Source organism: Filicampus tigris, chromosome 2, assembly GCF_054856515.1.
Source record: "Filicampus tigris isolate MCC_2025a chromosome 2, RoL_Ftig_1.0, whole genome shotgun sequence".
NCBI classification, from domain to species: Eukaryota; Metazoa; Chordata; class Actinopteri; order Syngnathiformes; family Syngnathidae; genus Filicampus; species Filicampus tigris.
The window spans coordinates 22,821,091-22,846,151 of record NC_141218.1 but is presented as its reverse complement, the minus strand read 5'-3'; the positions used below and the strand labels follow the sequence as shown (position 1 = coordinate 22,846,151).

The 25,061-nt window shown below is 40.6% G+C and overlaps 2 protein-coding genes and 1 long non-coding RNA gene across 5 annotated transcripts in view; 1 reads left to right on the top strand and 2 right to left on the bottom strand.

Moving 5' to 3' along the window:
* Positions 1 to 11,085, bottom strand: part of LOC147151820 (ubiquitin-conjugating enzyme E2 K) — a 17,202-nt gene extending 6,117 nt beyond the window's left edge. Inside the window, exons 1-5 of the mRNA XM_086018238.1 lie at positions 10,677 to 11,085; positions 10,006 to 10,099; positions 2,709 to 2,767; positions 2,527 to 2,609; positions 101 to 200 (exon numbers count right to left, since the gene is read on the bottom strand). Coding sequence (XP_085874364.1) covers positions 101 to 200; positions 2,527 to 2,609; positions 2,709 to 2,767; positions 10,006 to 10,099; positions 10,677 to 10,739 — 399 coding nt within the window. The 5' untranslated portion in view covers positions 10,740 to 11,085. The remainder of the gene's footprint in view (positions 1 to 100; positions 201 to 2,526; positions 2,610 to 2,708; positions 2,768 to 10,005; positions 10,100 to 10,676) is intronic.
* LOC147151819 (uncharacterized) lies at positions 3,433 to 15,516 on the top strand. 2 transcript variants are annotated; one of them, XR_015083772.1, is made up of 2 exons: positions 3,433 to 4,823; positions 15,056 to 15,516. It is a non-coding gene; the product is annotated as an uncharacterized LOC147151819 (long non-coding RNA). The 2 variants fall into 2 exon arrangements; XR_015083771.1 differs by having other exon boundaries at positions 5,458 to 15,516.
* On the bottom strand, positions 12,722 to 25,061 carry klb (klotho beta). Of its 2 annotated transcripts, XM_086018213.1 has the most exons (6): positions 24,119 to 25,061; positions 22,645 to 23,158; positions 20,949 to 21,217; positions 20,611 to 20,867; positions 17,497 to 18,422; positions 12,722 to 15,364 (listed from the first exon to the last, which is right to left on the bottom strand). In XM_086018213.1, exons 1-6 carry the CDS (start codon positions 24,854 to 24,856, stop codon positions 14,970 to 14,972), a joined length of 3,099 nt encoding a protein of 1,032 aa, XP_085874339.1. In that variant the 5' UTR covers positions 24,857 to 25,061; the 3' UTR covers positions 12,722 to 14,969. The 2 variants fall into 2 exon arrangements, 1 of the variants encoding a protein (XP_085874339.1); XR_015083759.1 differs by lacking the exons at positions 12,722 to 15,364; positions 20,611 to 20,867; positions 20,949 to 21,217; positions 22,645 to 23,158; positions 24,119 to 25,061 and adding an exon at positions 18,510 to 18,840 and having other exon boundaries at positions 18,283 to 18,422.

Below are 25,061 nucleotides of genomic sequence, written 5' to 3'. Positions count from 1 at the left end.
TATTTGGCCCTCTGTCCATTTGACTTTGACACCCCTGACTTACAGTATGTCATATTCATGAAAGGGCAACCAAACTGTGGAAACATGCATAACTGCTGACCTGATTGGCTACCACTGCATCCTGTGGATCATCTGGCTCTGCAGCTGCCAATAAAGCTTGTAGTGACAAGAGGACTGTCCTCAGCGTCATGGCCGCCGCCCTGAAAGATACAAATACAGCTCATTTTTTAGATAATTTACTTAACAGTCCATGTCCAACGAAAAGCCTGAATCAAAGTTTTGTTTTTTGTGTTATTCAGACCACAAACGTGTATGGATAATGGCTTGGTTTTCATTTTCATTTTTTTTAAATATAAAAACAAAAATAAAAAAGCTTACAAACAGAGATGCTTTTTATCTTTTCTGTCACGATTGCTTTTTTTTTTCCCAAGTTCACTTTACTTAAATTTCCTGGCGCATTAAAGCTGTCGTAGATGACTAGAATATAAAATGAGACCACATTTTCACACATTTATGCTTACATCGCTCCTCCTTATAAGAAAATGGTGTAACTGAAAGTATAGTTCCATTCAGAGAAGTCAAAATTTAAGCATTTTCCAAACCTTAAAAATAAATCCTAAAATATGCAAATAGAGGTACTGTATTTTCCAGACTATAAGCCTGTACTTTTTTAACCACTCTTTGAACACTGCGGCTTTTAATGTGACACAGTTTATTTATGAATTTTTACTGACTAGCTTCATGTCGCCAATATATTTACCCAAAGTCTCGTCAACTCTGACCAATTAAATGACCTAACATGTCACAGTGAAGAAATTAAACTGTCCAATTCCACCCTCACAAACTGACTATTCATCAGCCATTTGCGGTTGGATTACACAAGTGTGGGGACAGAGCAGGCTACCTGAAGAGAACAGTGGGGATGATTGTATGTTGTTAGGAGCAATTGAGTGCAAAAAATAAGCATCTTGAGTTGACTTTAATGAGCAAAAGGAACGAGTGCCATAAATACAGCCATCTTTGCAAGTGCGACGCCCGTCTCTCTGTTTATTTGGCGAACAACTCTGACCATCGCTGGCTACGGACGGCAGGACACCAAGACCTAGCCTGGAGCAACCCTTCACGGACCTACAAGTCCGTGCATCCCCTGCGTCTCCCCAATATGTAGTCAAGCTAGTCGGTGAATTTGCCTCGTGTGACATTACTGTCTAACTAGCTGTGTTTGGCATTGGGGTTTTTTTCGGGTAGGGTAGTGTCTACCGGTGTTTAACTCATTCACTGCCATTGATGAATATACTTGTCTTTGCACAGTCTAGCCATTCAATCCCAGGAATTTATATTTTTTTCAAACGTTAGGGTAAAAGGGTTTTTTTTTTTTTAATCCATCTGCTTGACCTTTTTCTTTGCAAATATCCCATGTTAAACCCGCGGCTGTTAACCCATTAAGCCTGGGAGCGCATAACCGCATTTCTACCACTAGAGCCGGGAGCGCTGTTGCGTCTTTCTACCTTTCAAACCGGGGGAGTGGATACGTCACCGTCCTTTTCTAATCCAATTCTCCGTCCCTTAGCCAACTTAATGCATCAGAATATACACGTGACGGTGTCACGAGACCGCGGAGGATGTCGTGGAATTTTTTCGAGCCGTAGGTAGGCTAATAGCGGACGCCGTGGATCGCCGGGAGCTCTGATTAAAGTAAGTAACGGCAGTGATATATAGACGTGCACGACCAGTGGAACCAGTCGAACGTGATATGAAATGGTTTGTAGACAATTACAATATTGACGTCTCTGTAACAGAATAGAGGATTGTAATTACCACTCAATTTTTTTTTTAAATGAAAATAGTGTTTCTCTTGCACTGACACGTTATTTTTACATGTTTGATTGAAACAGTAAATAATAATAAATTCCGCCTGTGTGAAAGCCACATGTCTAAGCTTTTTAATTCTTTTGGAATTATTTTTCTGTCTGCTACAGGGGCTGAGATGTTAATCATTTTGTAAGTGTTGAATTTCTGGGAGAACTTCAGGTTTTCAAGGGTAATTCCAAAGGCGACCTTAGGTTTTGGGGAGCTGTTGAGAAAGGCGCTTTAGGCCTTAATGGGTTAATACGAAGCAGCCAATGTACGTATAAATTTGCTTTTATGGCAAAATTTAGCTGTTGTGGTTTTTAATCAGGTGTGTTTGGAAATTATGGTACAAGAGCAAATTCACTGAGGTATCACCTTGCATTACTGAAAAAGGCTAGTACAGTTATGGCTTTCTTTGTGGTGTCCAAACTTTTATAACAGTTGCATGCATAAAAATCGCAGCAGCAGCCACTATGACATTCTTCAAATTAAATTGAAATTAAGATATGACAAGTAATGCAGACAAGTACAAGCATAATGCTGGCGACATAAATGGTTACTTTTACAATATGCCAGGTGCTGACAAAAACAGTCTACTGTCTGGATATGACAGAGTGGTCAGATTTCCATGCCTGGTGTAGGCAATATGCCACATTGCTGAGAAAACAGACTCACCACTGGTCTTTGAGAATGTCCAAACATATTGCACCTGTGACTGAACTGATGTTGGGATGCCAGATCTTTGTGATAAACCGTACCTGCATGATGGAAAGAAAGAAAAATGCACAGTTACAGATCATGTTTTAATTTAGCAATTATTTAGTAAGGAACCATTACATAATAAAACACCAATCTACCTTAGGAGGATTGAAAGGATAAGTCTCTGGAATTTTAATTTCTAGTTGGTATCTACCCCCTGAAAGAAAGGATCAAAGATCATTAACAGATAAAAGGGACATTCTTCAATCATCAATAGAGAGAGAGAGGGAGAGAGAGAGAGAGAGAGAGGGAGAGAGAGCGAGATCAGGCAGTAGGTGCTTGTTAGCATCTCTTAAAGTGTGGGTTCATCTATCTGTCACAGTTGATATATCCATTCAAATTTGTGATGACGCATTGGAATTTTACAGATGATATTTCTACCAAACGGGACAAACAGTTAACCTGACAAATATAAAATGACTAAACCCGCAAGGAGCTACATTGGGCCAACTCACACCCAGACGATCAAACGCAGACTAACTGGCCAAGTTCCTGACGTCACGCCACTTAAAGGTACATAAACTTAGGGCTGCTCAATTATAAAAATAAAAAAACAAAAACAAAAAAAAACAATTACAATTATGTTGGTAATAATTGAATTCACGATTGTTGAAACGATCATTTATTGTATGCAGGGTACCAAACTAAAAAAATTTTTAAACTTAAAAAAATATTAAGACAAACAAATTTCCGGTATCCTGCCCGTTTTCCTATCTGCTGGAAGCCGAGCAAATGTGTTTCAAATATGGAGGAGTGTCCAGCGGGTAAATTCATAACAAGGCGCAAGTCCACGCCCCTAGTCTGTAAATGGTTTGGGGTTGACAAGACCGACGTCGGTGGGAATAACATTGTTGATGTGCCAAAACGGTCACAGTGAAGAGCAATCTGTTCCACCACGAGCCACATGGATTACGAGGAAATCTTTGCGAATGCCCAAGCACGCTAAACAAAAGCTAAGTAAACACACACACTCAGAAAATCCTCGCCGAGTTGATCAAACAAATACCAACACACACACACGCACTGTACTTTAGGCGAACAAGTTAAACGTGACAGCCAGTATGTTCACATAGTTAACACAGTTTACACGCTTGTAGTCCGCATCATGACTACATTTGCGACGTGTAGGACAATTTCAGAAACTGTCTTGTCAAAAGATCATGGCTGAATTCGTTGTCACTACAATTGTATGTAATAACAGTGCTGGACGCTGCTGTATTTCTCCTACCGTCTGTGTTAAGGACAGTCCAGGAATTACATGCCTGTATATTCCAGAGTGACACATGAGGCACAAATGAACTCCAATCTACGACGGCGTATTAGTGTGACGCGAGGATACACCCAAACATGAAGTCACAAGTCTACATATCACAGTGATGAATGAGTGGGAAAATGCACTTTTCAGCAAGTTGAAGTTTAGTTATTCAACTTTATTCTGAACACGTTGGCCAATGTATGAGAATGGGTGTTGACATGACGACTTCAAGAGACATCATGATGACATCTTTTTTTTTTCCCCGCTCGGTGACACTAATACACAGTCACACAAATCACCTTAAAACAAACAAGACTTTTTTTTCCTCCACTCTGTAGACATTTAAATGACATAAACATTGCCAAAAATCAATTAAGTCGAGACATAATTTTAAGTTTTTCATTGCTACATATTGCCGTAGAATATTGTTGTTTTGCAGAAGATGTATTAAGCAATTTAAAATATACACAAGTGCTATTGTTCATAAAGGTTGTCTATCCTTATTTGTTCTGTGAAGCAAGTGTATATTGTATTTTGCGTTTTAATTTGTTGCTTTCTCTTGTTAGATTATTGCTATTTTGTTACTGTATTGTAATGTAAAGCGCTTTGTTACAGCTGTTATAAAATGCGCTATATACTGTAAATATAAATAAATGTGGCAAAAGGTCAAAATGTTCTAATACTTTCCCAACACAATGTTTATTTCAGTTAGATTGAGTGTGGTAGTGTTTTAAGTATTAGCTCAAAGCCAAGCTTGCTCAGCTACCAGCCAAGCTTCTGCGTACACGTACCATTTTATTGACAGACTGATGAAATGACTCACAATATTTACTTATCTTGAAAATAAATAGGGGCGCACCGATCGATCGGCCAGAATCTGGATGGGCGCCAATTTTCTTCATTTTGGGCCATCACTGATCGCCCAACCCCTACTTGGATCTCATCTCCCACCACAGAGGTGTGAAAATGTCAGCCTTTCTCATCTTCTGCTGTGAGATGACCAATAGGATTTTCATTTTTATTTGAATGAACCACTACATGTGCAGTCAATATAACCCGTTTGTACCGTTTCGCAGGTTTTGTTTGTGTTTTACAATAAAGCAACATTGAGATACTGTAGGTGTATGCTGTTGGTTATGAAAAGAAAAATAATCGGTATAAGCAAAAATCGGCGATCGGCGGGCTTTTTAAAGATCGCGGATCAGTGATCGGGGAGAAAATTGGGATCGGTGCACCACTGGAAATAAATTATTAAATGTTTCCACGTACCCTGTGCAACATGCTTGCATACCCCTAGTTGAGAAACACTTGTCTACACGATAAAGGCTTGAGCGAAACACTAGTTGTTGGTGACATTAACTGATAATTTTCACAGTAAAGTGTTTATTAATCAACCACTGCTTGTCTTTATTTTGTCGTAATTGTCTGACTTGACATTGTTACAGGAGTGCGTTTGGTCAAAGCGCTGATGGATGATGTGAGGATTTAGCATGTTCATCAACTGACCAAATTCCTTTTGTCCTGTATTTATTATATTTAAGAAGAAACTTGCACATTTTGCAAGTGACTCTGCTTCTGGTCTCGTTTTTTAGTGTAACATTCCACACGCTTGAGGCGGTGTTGGCTGTTTGCTGCGAAACCACCTGTTGATTTTGGTGAGGCATCCATTTTAATCTTGAAGCACGTGATTGGCAATCAAATCGATTTCAAGCTATAACTGTCATAGGGCAGTGGTAAAGTTGATTAGTCGGTTCCATGAACAGAATTAATCCTTTGCAAAACCAGTTCATTTGTTCACATTGTGTTGTATGTTGTAATTTCAATGGCGAAAACTTTACATTCGAGTAAATTTCAATGGCAAAAATCCATCCATCCATTATCTATATCACTTACCCTAACAACGGTCGAAAATTTTACATATGAGTAAATTAAGATACAAACTCGTTCACAGAATGAATTAAATAAAGTCAAGGTCCTACTGTATTTAAAAAGTATCTGTGAGATATGACCTAATTTGAGACACTGTAGTGTCAACCAAGGTGGGCTACAAAATCAAAGGTGATATGTGTATGCAGAGCGAGAAAATGTCATTTGGCATTTTACACACATTTTGTTAACAGCTGAAGCTTTGTAAAAAGTGGTATGGGTTTAGTATTGTAGACATCAAGAGGGTTTTATCAAACAAACAGGGTCACTTTGGAATGAAGTTAATGGCTGGAATGGAAGCAAAACTGATGCTAGCAGCGAAGTCTCCAGAGGCTTCTCACCTCGTGGTATCGAGTGGCATGTTCTCAAAAAGTAACCAATTTTCAGACCGTGAAAACATAATGCAAGCACTTCCACAAGAAATTACAACACCTGTTTACTTTAAAAATGCTTTGCACTAGGGCTGCCAAGATTAGTCGACTAATCACGACGACGTCGACGATCTAAATTGTCGACAATTAATTTAAGTTGTCAACAAGTCGTTTATTTATATATGTATTAGAGATAGACCGATTATCGGGGCCGATATTTGGCATTTTGGCGATCGGCATTGGCCTTTTTTTTTATTAATTTGGTGGCCGCTATGCGACCAATTAAAAACCCAGTTATTTTGGCTCTCATGGCCGCAGCGCACGTCTCTGCTGAGGCTGTGACTGTGTCCGGCATTGACCCGCCCACAGCACCATCTGATTGGTTGCTCGAGGGTAACAGCCAATCAGCAGTCAAAGCTGCTTGTTGCTTCGAGAGAGTTGAGCAAGAGCACTGACTTTCAAGACTCACGCACGCACTGTAAGAGGAGAAAATATTGCAAAAGGCCCAGTGAGCGAAGGCAAGTTAAGGCGACAGACGTTGCCAAAATTGTAATACAGTATCTCTTCTACAACTCACAACTACTTGTAACAATACTATGAGCCCATTAACGTTATAGAAACACAAGTGAAGCAGCAGCTCTGCTCACTATCAGTCACTGTACACATGCCTTAAGTGTGAAACACTTGAATTTAGAGCAATTTTAATTCCGTGCAAAACACATCAAGTTACCTTGTGGATTAAATGTGCTATACAAATAAAGTTGCCTACCCCCCGCTAGTAGTTAGCTCGCAGGATAACTCCCAACTAGCCATTAAGTTGCTGCGTCAACCCCATGGCTGCAGAGAAAGGCTGAACCACTTGAAATAAGGTTGCTGATAAAAATTTATAGGGAAGAAGAAGTGAGTGGAGGCATGTGAGTGTATGTGTCTGTGTTTGTAAGCCACATTAAAGCTGATACAGAAATTCATAGTAAAGCACTGCGAGTGAAAGTCAGTAATGGCTGTGCTTGTGTCACGACACACTGCCACAGAAAGCCAGGATGATGAAGACGGCAGCTGCATATGAGATACGCAACAATAAAGGAACACCCACAAAAAGAAATGGAGAGAAGACAGTCGCGTTGATGAGATGTTCATTTCGCCAGTCGCCCGTTGTTGCGTTGAGGATTTTTTGTTTTTTAACTTTAAAACAATGATAATAAGTGATACGTGAAAGATGAACATTTGTATTACAGTATATTGAATTTGGGGGAAACTATTACTATTGTAAACTTAAAGGAGATACTGTATTTAATTGTGTCTTTTCATTTAAAGGCCCTGATACACCAAACACACTGGCCAACAGGGACAGACGCTTACCCCCTGTGGCGTCCGGCCGGCTGTCGGCACGTCACGCTGGAGGAATACACCGCAAACGACAGACCATTAAAGTACCTTCTGCGCATGCATAAGATGTAATACCCTTCCATACCATCAGCGGCGGTAGTCACCATTTCTCATGGTTAGAAAACTCCAACTGGAAAGCTGTTGGCTGGCGGCGGATTATAAAAACGTAAACAATTCATTCGGCTCTATTCTTCGCTCACGATGAACTCCCACGCGAAGTACACCATCACGTTCTTGACACAGTATTGTGAAATACTTACGTAGTCAACCCACGCTCTTGTACTTGTAAGAAGATTAAGGCAGCGGAGGCGTGCTCACTATTTTTCCGCCTTTGTCACTTCATGTTGGTACTCCGAGCGTTGATTTGCTAGCTAACAGCCAATCAGAGTGACCAAATGTCACGACTGCCGACGCCGATTCAACATACGTAAACGCCCCCAAGATGCTTACAGACTGGTTACGACACTACAACGGTGGCCACTACACCAATCAGACGCCGCTTAAAGACGCAACGATGCTTAACGACCTCCGACGTCGGTTTGGTGTATCAGGGCCTTAACTTTATAAGACATGCTGCTGAGCTTGGGAGCCCCCTGTACATTTTGTTAGAATTTTAAAACTAAGTTGTCCATTTTCTAAGATACAAAAAAACTCCAACATCGCAAATCACAAAAGCTTTTTAATAAACATGTGATTAATGTAATATAAACAGTCAAAAGCTGGAGTTTTCATTATATGGCAATTTTTTTCTTTTTTTATGCATATTAATATCGGCTTCAATTATCGGCCTCCTGGACTACTAATAATCGGTATCGGCCCTGGAAAACCCATATCGGTCTATCCCTAATATTTCTTTATTTGGCGCATTGCTTTTCTCTTGAAACAGCCTCGTCTCGCGCTTTTCCCTGCTGGCTGGTTGCCTATCAAGGGCACACATGCGCAGTCGCGGTCATCCGGGTCTTCGTGATCTTCACAGAAGCATTGTGGGTAGTGACGCGGGGTGTATGGCTACCTGGTGTTGACAACAGAGACCTAACGTTACGGCACATTTCACCCACAAATACTAACGATGCAAACCTCCCTTTCATGGCAGCACGACGGGGATTCTCGATAATCGAAAAAGGAAGCACGTTGTGGCTGATGCCGTTTTTCATTTCTGACGTTCAGTCGGGTCGGAAAGCTAGCTGTAGTACACACACACACCGATGTCCACGGACACAATGTCCTTTTTGCTACGCTAACATATTGTAGCGTCTAATATGAATTAAGGAGGCATTAGTCAGCGAACTTGCGTTTTTAACAACCACAACAGTGTGCATATGCCGTATTTGACATTGAAGCAGAAAGATCTCTCGCTGAGAAATTCCAGTACTCTAAGTAACAAAACATGACATATTTGCCACAAGCCCTCATTGGCATCACATAACAATAAAACACATAATTAAGTTTGTTGCAATATACTATATTATAGCACTAACAAAAAAAATGAAAAAATATGTTCCTCCTAATAGTTAAAGATTTTTTTCCCTGTTGCATTGATTGTGCAGACCAATTTACTACTATTAAATTACCCATATTTATTAGTGAAGAAAGACAAAACGTTTGGGATAAAGGTTAAATGAAAACAAAATTCAAAACCAATACAAGTGTTTATTTGAGTTTTCTTTAGCACGGTGCTTTTTCCTAATGTACTCTTCTGATTTCACTACCTACAAAGAAAAAATGCTTGGTGCCAAAGAAGAGTGAAATTTGTTTACAAGTATTTCTTTTTGTATTTATAGTTTCATAGGATTAGTTCAACTCTGCATAGTGTATAGTTTTGGTTTCATTTTAATTCATTTTAAAATGCACTAAACAATTGCCGCCAAAACTCTTAAAGCCACAATATTAACTTCAATTTAAGCTGCACCATCATTTATGAACATCTCAGAACTGCTGGTAAAAGCTGCACAGTTTAATCAGAGTTGAATATCGCATCATCTCATTAATTTGTACATACATAAAGAATCAAGCTGTAAACTAATTATGGTTATATAAAAGCAGCTGCGACACTCCGCAATGTTTACATATGATCCGATTAGTCAACTAATCGCGACTACTGTTGGTGATTAGTCGACTACCAAAATAATCGTTTGTGGCAGCACTACTGTGCACCTATGAATACCTATTATGACTTCAGCCCATTTGCTACACTCAAAGTCAAATATGAATTTGAGTACAAGCGCAAATTCAGTGATTGTTTTGATCCCCTCACTAATCGAATTTTGAGGCTTGTACAGTGACCACCTAAATGCTTTGTTGTTCTAACATTGAGGGAATTGTAAGGATCAGGATGTTTTATTGATAATACAGGGTCACTTTGAAGTGCAGTGATATTTTGCAAGGCCTGCTGAAGAATAAAGTTAATGGCTGGTTAGAATGGAAGCAGTCTCCATGAAGTCTCCAGAGGCCGCTCACCTTCATACGGTGTGTCAGGTGGCCCCGCTATCTCTCCTTTAAGTTCTGTGAAGTTCTCGTCCACCAGATCCACCTTAATCTGGTTTCTGCTCGTCTGAAACGGTGAAGAAGCAAAGAAGCAGTGAGCAAGACAGACAGGCTTGAAAGCGTTAATTGAGCTTGCTGTCAAAACATAAACCTGCCTATGCAGCATAAAAATGACACCCCACACCACGAGCAACAACTATTTCAACTCTTACACTCCCAACTTGTTGAGAACCCAGAGAACATTCGGAGAACAAATAAACTGCAAATCAGAATAAACCGTGACTGAGTCGATGACACAGGACTTTATCGAACTATCTTTGATGGCTAACTGAGCTAGCAGTTACCTTACGGTGATAGTGCTAGCTCAGGTACGCCGTGTAAAGCAGGGTTTAATTTACCTCTTGAAACGTGCTTAGTTGGGTTTTACAACAGAGTGAGTCGCAGAGCTGTCCACATGAGGTCAAGAACAGCGGCTAAGGGGTACTTTAGTGAAGCAGAACAGCGGCTCGCAAGTTAGCTCGAGCTAGCTATCCGGAGGTTAGCTGACAGCTGAGCCAGCGACGCGTCAGTGGCGTTCTTCCTATCATAGGCGGTCAAGACAAAGAAAAGCCAGCAGAATCAAACGGGCAAACGCGTCGACTGACCTCTTCGCTTTTGAGCACCTCCTTGAATTCCCGTTTTATCCTCTGAACTGCGATGTTAGCCATGGTTTCCCACCCGGTTTCCCAGTGCGGTTTGGGGCCTCCTCGCCGCTGTCTGTCCGGGCCTGACGAACGAACGTTAGCTTGCTTGTCGTGCCCACAGGAACACACAGCTTTGTAGGGAACAGCCTCCAAAGTAACCGCTGCTACGTCGTGCTCCTGCAGCGCACCGGGCTGACGCTCCGTTTATCCGCGTGGCGTTTTAATTCGTTAAACCGTGTCTCTCTATGTGTATGTGTGCGCTACCGTCAAACGGGTAAGACTTGCAGGGTTGGAAGCAACGAAAACATTTTAATGGCAAACTGCATGAAGTCTGGCTGAGAGCGAGCCATGTGACGCACACTGGCATCCTGAACGTCTCCTGTCATTGGTTAATTACTGCGTGACGTATTATTGTTTTAGTGTAATAATAATAATGATAATACATATACATTTAGCTTTCCCATATGCCATATTAAACTGCTTTTTTACATCTGATTGTCAAAGTTGTCCCTAATCTAAAATGCATGTAAGGAAAAATACATTGTATATTATACATATAAAAAATACAGAAGCAGGCACTAATTGTGTGTAGATGACCTGAGACAAAATGTAGCTGCAGTAAAAGTGATTCCTGAATGGCAAGCCTTCTTAATATTAAACAGGTGGACTGATATGTGTTGCAGATGTCTTTGATTCAGTTTGGCCTAATTAATTTTATTCAATGTGTAACTCTGGTTCAAACTTCTAAAATTTGATTCTGATTTAATATCATTTCAGTTACAATCCATAGATAGGCAAAACAAAATGAGGTGAAATAAAATCTTGAAATGTAATTTATGACTAATCAGAATCAAGTTGGCGTTACAAATATCTCTAGGAGTTATAAATAACTGCAAATCAGTGTTAAACAAACTGAGTCAAATTGGAATCATCAGAGCTGGGCATTCTACTAAAATTTACCGGTCCGTTTATCGCCTTCCGCCATCCATTTATCCGCCTTTTTGTCCGTCCGAAACAAATAGTATAATCACCTCTAGGCCGGTCCGCCTATCATTTTAAACGGGTTTCCGTTTGCGTTTCCGTTTACAAACTTCAACCAACTTTCAATCACAAGTGGCATGTCTCAATGACATTAGCTAATTGGTCTGATCACATAGACATCTTCTTTGATTTTTTTTTTTTCTCAATGTTATCAGCCATAATGGAGTGTGTCACACAAATCATTACATCATTGTTACTCATATTAGCAGAAAATACACATTATTAATTGATCACAAACACACGCGAGTAAATGCTGGGTTTGATTGTATATGTGTTATTATACAGCCGAGTTGTTCTTGACTAGCTAGTATAAATGCTAACACAGCTAGCATTTACGCTAGAGCAAAAACTCTAACCTTTGCACAAGCTGATTTGAAACCCTGTAGCTTGCAACCCTGCTACTGTAACTAACTACTAATTAAAGTAATACTAAACTTAATTTACTATTCAAATAAGATTTACCTTGATTCAATTGTAAATAATTTATCCGGCATTTTTTTTTAAATGTATGTTTTTCAGGTAGCTGAGTATCTGTATCAGCCTAGGGTTGACCCAAGCCCAGGCAAAATCCAACCATCCATCCATTATCGATACCGCTTATCCTCACAAGGGTCACGGGGTCGCGGGTGTGCTGGAGCACAATCTAATGAAAATTTGATTTTAAAAAAATCACTCTAATATGCCACTGCACAATGGTTGGGAGTCACTGCTTTATACTATTTATTTTAAAATATACCTTAACTCATAGACATTCAAACATAAAAATACTGTACAACATAGGCAAACCTAAAAAGTAGACGAGATGCAGTACAAGACGTTCTGGATCTCATGTTGGTGGTGGTGTTTGTATTTTTTGGGTAGTTAAATAAGGTAACCAAAGTATTACAATATTTCAAACATCCCTTATAGTGATGATAGGTACCACATCAAAACATTGACAAAATAACACTCTGGCAATGTAAAAGAACATTCTTGCTTTGTTTATTTTTTAAGGGGGGGCTTTGATTACTGTAGTTTGTGCCGGTGTACATAAACTTTGTATTATTCATTCATTACATTATTGCATTTAAACAGTTATTTTCTTCATAAAATACATGAGATTAAATTCTGTGTGTATTCGAATGATATGTAAGAAACATGGGCACAAGTCAACATTGAATTCTAGAGTAGATGTTTCTGGAAACTTTCCTGATGCATAGAAAGTTTAGCGACTGAATTTTTGAAATATTAGTTGTTATGAACCTTTTACTTATTTTTGAATACATGTTATTCCTCTGGTTTATTGTGAGTAAAGAAGTCCTTAACTTTTCAATGTTTCGCCTTCATCCCAGTTCGTAATTAACTCCTAAGGTCTTTCTATATATTACAATTCCAACAAACGCCCATTAATTTCCATGGGTTGTTTGCAACCCTTCAAAAAAGAAGGAAAAAAGAGCTGTTTGTATTATTTCCGCTAGAGGGCGACATTGTCACACCTTGATATGCATAAATATGGTATGTTCGTAGTCAGCATGGCATGTCAGCTATCATGTTTAAGTTGGTGATGTTAGGGCTTCGACTGTTCTTTCTTTTTGACAAAGACAACATTTACACGATTCAGATTGTCTTTTCACAAAACATGGAGTTTGTATCTGCCATTTGAACAAGGCCGATGGGCTATATTTTTGTCACCTTATCCAAATAAGACACATTCCTGTAGGATACAACTGGATATTATTATCAGTCAACCTAGCCAGATCATTCATCTAGTGTCATTTAGTCCAGTGTGATCTGCACAACATCAGGTTAACTGAAGTCCTGTTACCCTTGGCTCAGCTTTCCCACACTGGCAAACCCAGTCAATTCAGGTGTGGCTAAATAACTATCTTGACTACCTAACAACTATGGCTTACTAGCTAATGGATATGAGGCTGTCAGACAGCATCTGTTGCACTAAACCAAACTATATTACAACTACAAGTCCAACTAAAGTATTTCTGGATCAGCTGACTGAAACCCATGTTGAGTTAACAGCAGCAATATCACCAGTGTGCCCTGTTTGTGTGCTGCCATTCACCCTACTGCATCTGTAAGCCTTTGTTGACATCTAAATTATGTACTGCAATTGCACCTTTGGATTGATAAACTAAAAACATGTACACCTACATGACAAAAACATGATTTGATACGATTACTTCAAGTTAATGACAGCCTCCTTGGATGCCATCTTGGTCTTAGAATTGTATGTTATAATCAATCATACTGAGAAAAAAGGTTTTGAAAATAACATTTTCATATTAACAAATTTGCAAAGTGACATCAATCAATGGTAAAAAATAAAATAAAAACATTGCTCTCCCGAGTCTCCAAATATGTCTATATACTGTATGTCAAGAACCGTAATATATACAGACATGCACTAATTGTAACAAAATACCCACAAAGCCACATTTTATATTCAACTTCAGTACATTTAGCTCAAAATAAATGTATTCTCAGTTCTAAAGGGAAAAAAACTGAGGCACACATCTTGGATTTTAGAGCAGCCATCCTGAATTTTTTTTAAAAGAGAGAAGTATTTTTTAAAAGAGATATTTGGCGAGTATATTTCAATATTTGAACAAGTCTTGCTGTAATTGCAATTATTTGCTCTACTATCTGTGTGTACATTAATGCAGGGATTCTCAACTTTTTGGGGGTTAGAACCCCTTACATTTTTACAAGGACATCATCATAATATTGACGTCAGTTAAATATAACCAACACCATGTGTACTCAACCCCAAATGCCATTGCAATTTAAAAGTTGCCTGATTTTGCGAAAAAAAAAAAAGGGTTGTAAATAATAATAACAATAATAAATTCTTTAAACAATAATAAATTCTTTTTTTTTTTTTTTACAGAAAAATAAGAACAAAGATGTATTTCGTTGAGATGAAAATTCATACTTTTCTTATCTTAAGTGATAATATTGTGATGTTAACATTAAGGTTTGACAAGCAAAGAAAGTTGTACTTTAATGTGAATTTTAAAAATACAACTTTTTTTCTTGGAATGTTATGCCTTTTAAAAGATGTCTTTATTCTCTCAGGAAATTGGATTATGCCCCTGCATATGAACGATTCGTCAGTTATTTTGCGTACCCATCGGGGTCAGTTTTAAAGCCCCTCCACCAATGTACTGAATATAAGTTTGTCCTGTATTTTATGCTTCACAGCAGGCCTACACGAGCTCACTACTGCATCCTTCCTCTTCTTCTCTTGCTCATAACATTAACTCCGCTCTTCTGTCCCTTCATGTACTTTTTCCTGGTGATGACAGCGGAGAAGACCAGTGCAGTAAAGACGACAGCTGTGAGCATGAAGCAGCAGGCAAAGACCATCAGCGCCTTGTTCTTGGACGCCCACACGCAAAAGAAACACACTGGCCGGACCTCACCGGAGCGGCACGTGTGCAATGTGGCATCTTTGGGGAAACCGCTCCGAGTGATGATTTGTCTGTAGAAGTCAATGGAGGCCTTTGCTTTGGATTGGTGGTGGGTTGAGCTGAAAAGACCATACTGAGGAACATGATCATCCTGCAGCTTCCACACATAGAAGCCCCGCAGGTTGACTCCATCCAACTGGCGTGCTGAAAAAACATGAAGGGAAGCAGAAATATTCCTTTATCGTCAATTTACTCCTGCATCTGTTTTTTCTTTTTGATGTGATGTAAATCCACGAGTGTTTGCTGGTGCAATGTAGACGAGCAAATGGCCATAAAGTGCAAGGTATGAAAACTAATCTAATTCATTTCTCCATTGTTTCTCTGCCCTCCCACTTTTTATCACCTTTATGGTTCCTTGGGAGTTTATAGGAGGCGGCAATATAGCCATAAAATCTATATTGCTTGTCGAGCTTTGCCTGGGCGTCAACATCATTCTAATCCATGCTGAAAGTACTGTAGAGCCCTTAAGCGTGGTCAAAGATGCACACAGTCACTGATGCAGTCTGTTCAATTTTAATAACAGAACGCAACGAAATAGAACACATTCACACAATAGCTGCTGGTGGCCACAACTCACGCCCATGCGCTCTATAGTCCAACTGATTCCTCGAGCCCAACTTCCCCAACCTGGCTCGTCCCCTCTCTATGACGTCACTCGCTACTCACAGGCTCCGCCCTCACATGCACAAATAACAAAGAACAGATATTACAGTACATTGCACTGAAGTGAAAGTGAACATTACTTCTGTGAGTGGAAAACACGTTTCATAAAATCAGTGTCTCTCAAACTTTTTACCACCACGAAGTACCCCCTAAACACACTTAGCTCTCTACCATCATGACCACATTAAACTATAGGAATATGAAAACAAGAAAGAGTTTTCTTTTTTTACTCCTAAAAATTATATTTAAAGTAAAAGTCAACACAAACATATATTTTTTAAGAATATGTTCTATGCAGGCCCACTAGTTGAAACACAGCATTCTGATTAATATTGCGTTTGCGGAATATGAGTGATGCAGCAACATCTGCTGGTTTTATTTCATCTCAGGGGGCAGCCATTTTGTCACTTCTGTCGACTGAAAATGACATCACAGTTGATCAGGGCTCAGGTAACGACCAATCATGGCTCAGCTTCAGAAAACAGGTGAGCTGTGATTGGCCATTACCTGAGCCCTGACCAACTGTGATGTCATTTTCAGTCAACAGAAGAGACAAAATGGCCGCCCCTGAGATGGCTAAAAGTGGGTGTATTTTGCTGCTTAACCCATATTCCACAAACGCAATATTGATTAGAATGCCTTGTTTCCACTAGTGAACATATTCTAGAAAAATAATATGTTTGGGTTGACTTCCCTCTTTAAATACAACTTACCTGTACTTGAGCAGCGATTCTTTTGCATACCACTACAAGGAGCTCGGATACCATACTCTGAGAATCACTGTTAAAAACAATACAGTGAACATCCACTAACTGTAGTGCTGCTCATATTTCGTGCCCCTGCTATAACATCGGATTTTGAAGCGATTGGAGGGGTTTTACAGTACACGGTCGGAGTCGTCCATCTTCAGTGGTCTACCATATTGCGCCGTAACATGCTGGACAGCACTTAGCTCAGCCTCTAAAGATGCACCGTAATCAAAGACAAAGTTAAACCCCCCAAAATTATTTACAAAAATATATTGTCTGGGCCTCTATTAGTCAAAACACAGCATTCTGATTAATATTGCATTTGTGGAATATAAATTTAGCAGCAAAATATACCCGTTTTTAGCCATCTCAGGGGGCGGCCATTTTGTCACGTCTGTCGACTGAAAATGACATCACAGTTGAATAGTCGCTTAATGTACATACAGACAATATGCATATATGTACATGCATGTTATCTGTATATATATTATTTGAGACTATTTGGATGTTTGCGCTTTTTTCCTCAGTGCATTTCGATATTCAATAGGTATCAAATCGGAACTCTGTATCAGCACGTAATTAAAACCAAAGACTCGGATTCAGTCTTGGGTGCCAAAAAATGATGATCAAGATTTAGGACATCCCTAATTTACCCTAACATATATGCTATTTTCCAATGGGCAGTCTTTGGCCTTTTGTTTTAGATGTTAGCATTTTGTCAGCTAACCTTGGGTAATATTTGGTTTAACTTAAAATGTTATTGTTTAAATATACACAGTTTAATCCTCTTTTGTTTTGATGCATGTGTAACCCCATAGAAAAATGGGGGTTCGCTGCAGAGTGTATGAAAAATAAAAGGCTGACCTTTTAGAGCCTCCTGCAGGTAGCTTTTTAGATAGTGTTGTCTCATGGTATCCTGTACAGGGGCCTGGTCATCAACCCCACTTGCTGTAATAATGATAGGCCGAGCTCCTCCATATCGCTCAGTCACCCAGCTCAGGATCTTTCGCAGCCCCCAAGGCACGAGAGCTTGGCCCATACCGGATGAGGGCCAGGTGGGATCGGAGAGGATAAGACAGTCATGATTGCCGGGATGATTTTGCTGTACATTATTTGGCAAAGGAGAGACCAGGCGGGTGGTGAAATGATTCAACGCAATGAAACTCAGGGCACCTTTCAGCTCTTCCCTTTCAGTTTTGGTAAAAGTAGGAAGAAGAGATCTGTGTTGGCCCAGAAGTTGCACTCTCTCGTTCAGGTAAGCCTTCATTTCTAGTGGGTAGTCCCCTTGGCCGTGCTTCTCTTCATCCCCACTCCTCAGCAACGGGTCCAAGAAGCGGGCGAGTTCAAAAATGAGGAATCTCTCTACCGCCGCCGCATGTGATTCTAGGAGGAAGGGGTTTGCAGGTTCAGCCCAGTCAGCGTGGAGCGCCAGTGACACCAGAGCTTCCTGCTGATGAGAGTACTGCCGCTCATGGAGCCGCCAGGCTTTTGCATGAGCCAAGAGGAGGTTATGGGCAGCCCGGTGTTGCTCATTCGGATCAGAGTAAATATCTGTCAGTCTGTTAGGCTCATTCACCGTGATCCAGAAACGGACCCAGGAGCCAAGCTCCTGGTAGCATAGTGCAGCATATTCCTGAAAGGCCTCCACTGTGCTGTAGTTGAGCCAACCCCCAGAGGAGTGCAGGGTCCCAGGCAAGCCTAGATGTGGAGCTTTGCGCGTCGGGTAATAGAGGATAACGAGAGCCTCCAGGTCCAGTTTCTTCAGCTCGGTGAGGACACAGCGGTAGTACCTGTTAAACATAAGTTATACAGAACAGAGCTTGTTCATTTTGTATTTTGCATGAAAGAAAGTTACAGACAAATAATACTCAACTGACAAAAAGTGAGGGATATTCGACTCCTGGGTAAAATTTCGGGATGAACCTAAAACGCACTATAAACTTCACAGCTACACTTACTGTATTTGACCTCACAGGTTAATACGCACAGGTCCAACTGTTGAATGTTTCAGTACTTTTTGAACAAATTGCTGTTCACTAAGAAGAAGCTAAACAGGAAAATTCACAACAGGTACAGAAGAACTTTGATTTAACGGACCAGGAACCAACGCACTCCGGAATTAACAGAGAGAAAATAGTGTTCGGTCCAATGACAACGCCCCGTTGCCTGCTAGTTCTAAAACTGGTTGTTTCCTGGCGCTGTGATGCAAAAAACAAACACAACTGGTACGTTGGTACTGGTACAACACGTACTGTATTTCCGTGTTGTGCTGTTGTTGTCACAGATACAGTACAGACTAGAGCAGGCTAACAGCAGGCTAACAGATGTGCTGACGTGGCGGCCATGTTGGCAGTGCCGACTTTCCCATCAATGGAAATGCATCGTCATATGTGGCAGCAGTGTTAGTAGGGGCAATAGTTCCATCAAAGGTCATGGAAAGTAGTGACATTATCTTAGCATCACCGTAGGCATGCAGCTCAGAAGGAGCATGTGGTATCTACCTATGTTGGCCAAGCTGTCATCAATGCTGGGCAACCCGGACCACCCCCCCCAGGGCACCCTAACAGCACTCCACAGCACCTTCAGTGACAGACTATTACACCCTCGCTGTGCAAAGGAGAGATTCCGCCGTTCCTTCTTGCCTGCTGCTGTCAGACTCTTTAACAAGAACATTGTGTAGTCTCTACAAACTGGCGGACATTAGTGCAATCGTGCAGTCCTGCACCTGAGCTCATATCGTGCAATACCCAATATTCCCCACTACTGTAATACCGTGCAATACTCAACATTCCCCACTACTGTTAGTCTAGTTTTATTTTTATCCAATGCTGTTCCTTACATTTCACTACAGCACTGCAGCACTGTCACTTAGAGTATTTTTCCTCTGTACTATGTACAGGCCAAAATGAGTGTTCCTCATACTTTTTTATGTAGATGTATGTTGGTGTGTATACACATGTGTACATACACATGTGAGTGCTTATATTTACATAGGTTTGATCCCGAATGTTTGCCGTCAATGTTATACATTAATGGCTACATTATGCCGCCGTCCCTGTGTGACCTATATCTTTGCTGCTGTAACAATGAAAATTTCCCCACTGTGGGATCAATAAAGGCATTCTTATCTTATCTTATCTTATTCATATCTATGAACATTGTTTAATTGAGCGAGCTCCCTTCATATTGTACTGTACACGTACATGTCTCTCGAACATGCTATTTTTGGTACAGTATGAGGTTGTTTTTTGTCAAGTCTTACACTAATGGCATCTAATTCTAACAGAGGTGAAAAAAGAAAGTGCGCTAACATGAAAGGAACCAGCTTTATCACTCCACCAAACACCAATGCGGTAAGTTTGGATAAACCTTAAATCTTTTCAGTTTCAAGCTTTTTCATATTTACTTACGATAATTTTGTACTGTACCAGGATTTTAGGCCACAAAAACAGGACAAAACAATTCTTTTGGGTTTTCAGCCCACCAAACATGTACTTCAATATATCAGACAATCAACTTCAACGGGTAACCTCTCCCCCTATTTGTCCAATAAGTCAAGGTCCTACTGGAATTGATAAATTTGAAATTTTCCACTGAACTGCATTTGTGTGCCTTTATTGTGACTGTGTTACAACCTGCTGATGACAATCTAACATCAGTGGCTACTTAATTCAGAGAACATTCTGTTTGAAGCGATGCACTGTTGATCAATTGTTAAGTTTTCGCCTTGGTCTCAGGATGTCAAAATGTGCATGAACAGCATATGGCTAAACATAAAACATACAAAGTCTACATAGGAAGGCCGCAACACCCTTGATTTGAACCCTGGGCCCGACCTTAGATTGGTGATCACCAAGTATTTTAATATAGGTAGTTAATTTTCAGTCACCCTGTTGAATACAAAAAAACCCCCAAAACAACACTAGAAAAGGAAATTGTGACCCAAGTATTGTATGATTTTTTTTTCTGCATGTTTACCTTAGTGCTTCCACATTCACACTAGAAAGGTCTCCATGTGGTAAAATCAGAGACCAGTTCAGAGCAAAGCGGTAGTGCGTTGCCCCAGTTGATGCAAACAGGTAAAGATGACTACGGATGGCCAGATAGTCTGTGCACTGGGAACGATTAGTGTGAAGCTTCACTCCTGGGATTGCATGCAATGACCCATCACTTGTCCAATTCCAACTGTACACATTGGGATCTGTGAATTGGGGGGAGAAGGGGTAAAAGCGAGCCTAACAAGGGAGAGAGAGAAAAAAATAGATGGATGAGGGTGATTACATTTCTTTCGATCCATTTTACCTGAATGCAGATACCTGCAAGATGGAGTCAGCAATACCCCAATGAAAATCACAGGGGAAAGAGCCTTTAACCTCTTTGGATGATCCCACCTGGGGGAACCCATTGTCAGCGATAACCTGCCTGTAGTACTGAGCACTGGTTTTGGGCATCCTGGTTCGATTAGGATGAGTGAAGTCAACATAGAAAAGGCCCCGGCGGACTGAGTAGTTGTAGTTCCATTCAAAGCCGTCGACCAGTGACCATGCAGTGTAGCCTAGCAACCGAACCCCATCCAACCGGACAGCTGGAAGATAAAACACAGCACGCACAAGATGAAGTTACATGTGTAGTCATAGTAGACTAAGGTGTCCATACTACGCCCTGGGGGCCAGCGGCGAGGTCATTCGAAACAAGATGTGCCTTTCTTTTGTTTGGATTAAAAGAAAAAAAAAAAAAGAAAGGCGGAGGTGGGGGTTAGTGTGAAAAGTGTGGATGTTGAAAAAAGTGAGGTGGTTGAGAGCAGAACCGGCTCTATAGCCAGTGAGTTGCCCTCAGCAAGATTTTATGTGGCCCATCTCTCATATATACGATATATATATAGGATTACAGTACATACACAAGAAATCAAATAACAAAAAAACAAACTATCGGTAATAACATTTAAAATAATTTCATTTGTTTAATTTAAATATAAAAATGAAAACCTTAATACACATAGTAAATGTTGTCTATTATGCATGTATAATATACATACTTTTTTTTTCATGTTTGCTCTGTCATTGACATTGCATTGTCAAAGAGCGCAAGCCATTTTCGACACTTTTGATTGGTCAATAATGTGTAAAAAAAAGAAAAAGACAAAACACCCACATGTGTAGATTGACCAATGGTATAGACTTGTGGAAAAAAAAAATTGATTTAGCAAATTGTGTTACATGCATATCAGATAAGATAGCTTTATTGTGAAATGTTGATTAGCGGATTAGCAAAGAATCAATAAACAGTTGTAGTTTAAGAAGGCATATGGGAGTGCAAAGTTAAAGACTATTATTAAGTGGCATTATTAGCGGTTTAGAGAACGGCTGGCTGGCTAGATAATTTTAACTTTAACACAACACCTCAAGTTAAAAATCTGATATTTATAAGAACAACAAGGGAGTAGCGATTTGATTGACTATTAAAACCCTGGAAACGTTTGCCAAAAGCATCATTAGTAGTCGTACCACTGCTACACCATGGTAGTAGTACGACATTGGTGCAATGTCCTTAACTTCTACTACTAGTACAAATAATAATAAATTGGTTTTGTATAGATCTTTTTTTATACGCAGGGACAAAAACACATTTTACAACTCAAATAGTAACAACTAGGCGTGCAATGATCACTATTTTCTGACCGATCACGATCCCCAATCTTTAAAAAGCCTGACCTGCCGATCCCAATTTTTTTCATAACCAACAGCATACACTTCCAATGTTCCAATCTATGAAATAATACAAACTGGTTGTTTTGACTGCATATGAAGTAGTTTTCTCAAATAAAAATGAAAAGCTGTTAGTCATCTCAGCAGAAGAGGACAGTGTGGCGGTGGAGAAAATCGGTTTTATTTTAAGGGATTAGCCAATTATAAATCTCCCAAAATTAAGAAACTCTGTACCAATCACAATACCATCTGATCGATCAGCGCACTACATTTTTTTCCCATATACAGTATGTGTTTCACTACTTACCTTGTAATACATGGTTGATAAATCTCTTCATTAAGTAAATGGCCACTGTGTCCTCTCTTCCCACACTGGCTTCAGAGAACCATCCACCCTCAGCCACCAGAATTGGCAAATCCCCATACTCCATCTTAATCCAGCCCAGGATCCGCCTCAGATCTGGAGACGCGGCCTGGCCAAAATGGGGCAGGTTGCGTCCCAGACGGAGGTTGTTTGGCCCAAAGGACAGAGCAAAGAAGTCGGCCGTGTTCTTCACCCACAGCTTCTCCTCGGAAGAAAATACGGGCAGGAGGCCACCGTACTTGATTTTCAAAGAAGATGGATAATCTCCATCACCTATAATGGGATTGCCGAACCAACCAAGAACAGCTTCCATCGACTGTTGACAAAGATGGACTCTGTTGGCTGTGGATTGACCTTTTTGAGGTTCAACCCAGTGGGAGCCCAAAACAATGGACACTTTACCCTTCTGCACTGGGCGGTAGTGGGTATCATAGTTGTGCCAGGCTTTGGCATGTGCCTGGAAATCACAGAAAAAGACAACCTCTTCAGTAATGCGAAATAAATAATGAAGTACAAATACAGTGGTTCCTTGGGATACGAGTTTATTTCATTCCGTGACCACACTCAAAAGGCGGTGGCCTGGTCTGTTGAGTGACCGAATGTGGATGTAAAGTTGGCATGTTGTTAACTGGCTGTAGCATTAGCCACTGTGTGTAGAGTGATGGCGTCAGTTGTCAGTCATAACCATGTTTACCACAGAAGCACAATTGTGTAATTTAAACCAGTTGTACAACGGGCAAAATGTACTTTAGCTTCTTGTGGTATGTGTAAAACGATCCCATGCTTTGGACATTTTTTACACTCTTTCTTCCTGGCTTTTATTGCAGTACAAGTTTGTGCGGGAAAACCTATCACCGCAAAATAGCGAATAATCACAGATGCACTGTACCTGCAAAAAGATAACCATGGTACAGTAAGTATTTTTATTTCGTATTTCAATATATTTGAGAGAAAATATAAGTGTTTTTCATTGGTGCATGCATGTCTGCAGGTTGTTTGTGATGGTTGGGGGAGGGATGTGGTTTTTTTTGCAAATGCGCCATTCAAGCTAGGACCACCACTGATGATGACCTGAGCAACAGATGTGGTAATCATAGACTCGACCTAACAGGTACGCGCTAATGATCTTTTTCTCATATGAGTGTCAACACGCACCAGCTGTGCAGCGCTCGAAACGGCAATAACATGAGTGATTATTATTGAGGCATATCTCCATGACTTCCTGTCACACAATGTACCGACATGTTGGACTTTAGACCTAGATTGTCTCATAAAACGTCCTGTTTATTGACAAGAAAACAGCAAATAAATTAGAATATTCGTCAACAAACTGGTGCTTTTACTGACTAAGTAAGAGAACAAAAGAGCTATTTTCATGAGCTCATTTGCAGAAAAGCACAAATGATGACAGACTTACCCTGATCAAATTGTGGGCCACAACAAGGGAGGCAGCAACACCCCCTGTTTCTCCAGGGGCATGCACCCCCATGCCATAGCCCTGCACCGCCACCAGGTATGGGTTATGCATTGTTAGCCAGTACCTAACACGGTCCCCGAATGTGCGGAAGCAAAAGGCAGCGTAGTCCTCAAACAATTCGATAAGTGTGTCATTTTTCCATCCTCCATACGTCTCCTGCAGGACCAGCGGCAGATCCCAATGATGGATGGTAACGATGGGCTCGATTTGCTTTTCCGCCAGTCTATTTATGAGGCGGTTGTAGTGCTCCACAGCAAGTTCAATGGGTGGACCTGTAGCATCCCCATCAGGGAACAGTCTGGGCCATGAGAGGGAGAACGAGTAGGATTTCACCCCCAGATACTCAAGCGCCTGTACATCTTCTTCCCAGTGAGTGTAGCTATCACTGGCCACATTGTCCATCTTGGATTGGGTGAAATGGTCCCAGATGGATGCACCCTTTCCATCCCGGTCCCAGGATCCTTCAGTCTGGAAGGCGGACGTCCCAGACCCCCAGAGAAATCCTGGGGGGAAAGTATCATGAAGAAAGGATTGTTCAAGACTGATAGCGACCGGCTTGGGCTTCTGCCACATCTGTCTGCCATCGCCAATAGAGCCAGTCACTTGGTGCCAACTGTTCACCAACCACAAGGACAGTAAGAGGCACTGGATCATGGGATGAGGTGGAACGTCCAGCATGCTGATTCCTGAAGGAGTCTATCTTGTCCCAGAGGTCCACATTAAGGGCTAGTCCCAGTGGGAAATGTTGCTCTTTTTGGGAACAATAGATCCATGTTGGTGGAGTATAGAGAAGAAATGACCACAGTCCAGAGAGAGGAATATGTGAAGCGGCGTGTTGCTTGTAAATCTGGTAAGACTTCCCTATCTTCCCTCTCGGTGCACT

Excerpts from the sequence above, each read along its gene's own strand:
- klb (XM_086018213.1), bottom strand. The coding sequence starts at position 24,856 with ATGCTGGACGTTCCACCTCATCCCATGATCCAGTGCCTCTTACTGTCC. Across the intron at positions 18,423-20,610 it reads GTGAATGTGGAAGCACTAAG|GTACTACCGCTGTGTCCTCA; the intron begins GTAAACATGCAG and ends TATGTTTAACAG. Across the intron at positions 15,365-17,496 it reads CCTGCAGGAGGCTCTAAAAG|CACGCCAGTTGGATGGAGTC; the intron begins GTCAGCCTTTTA and ends ATGTTTTTTCAG.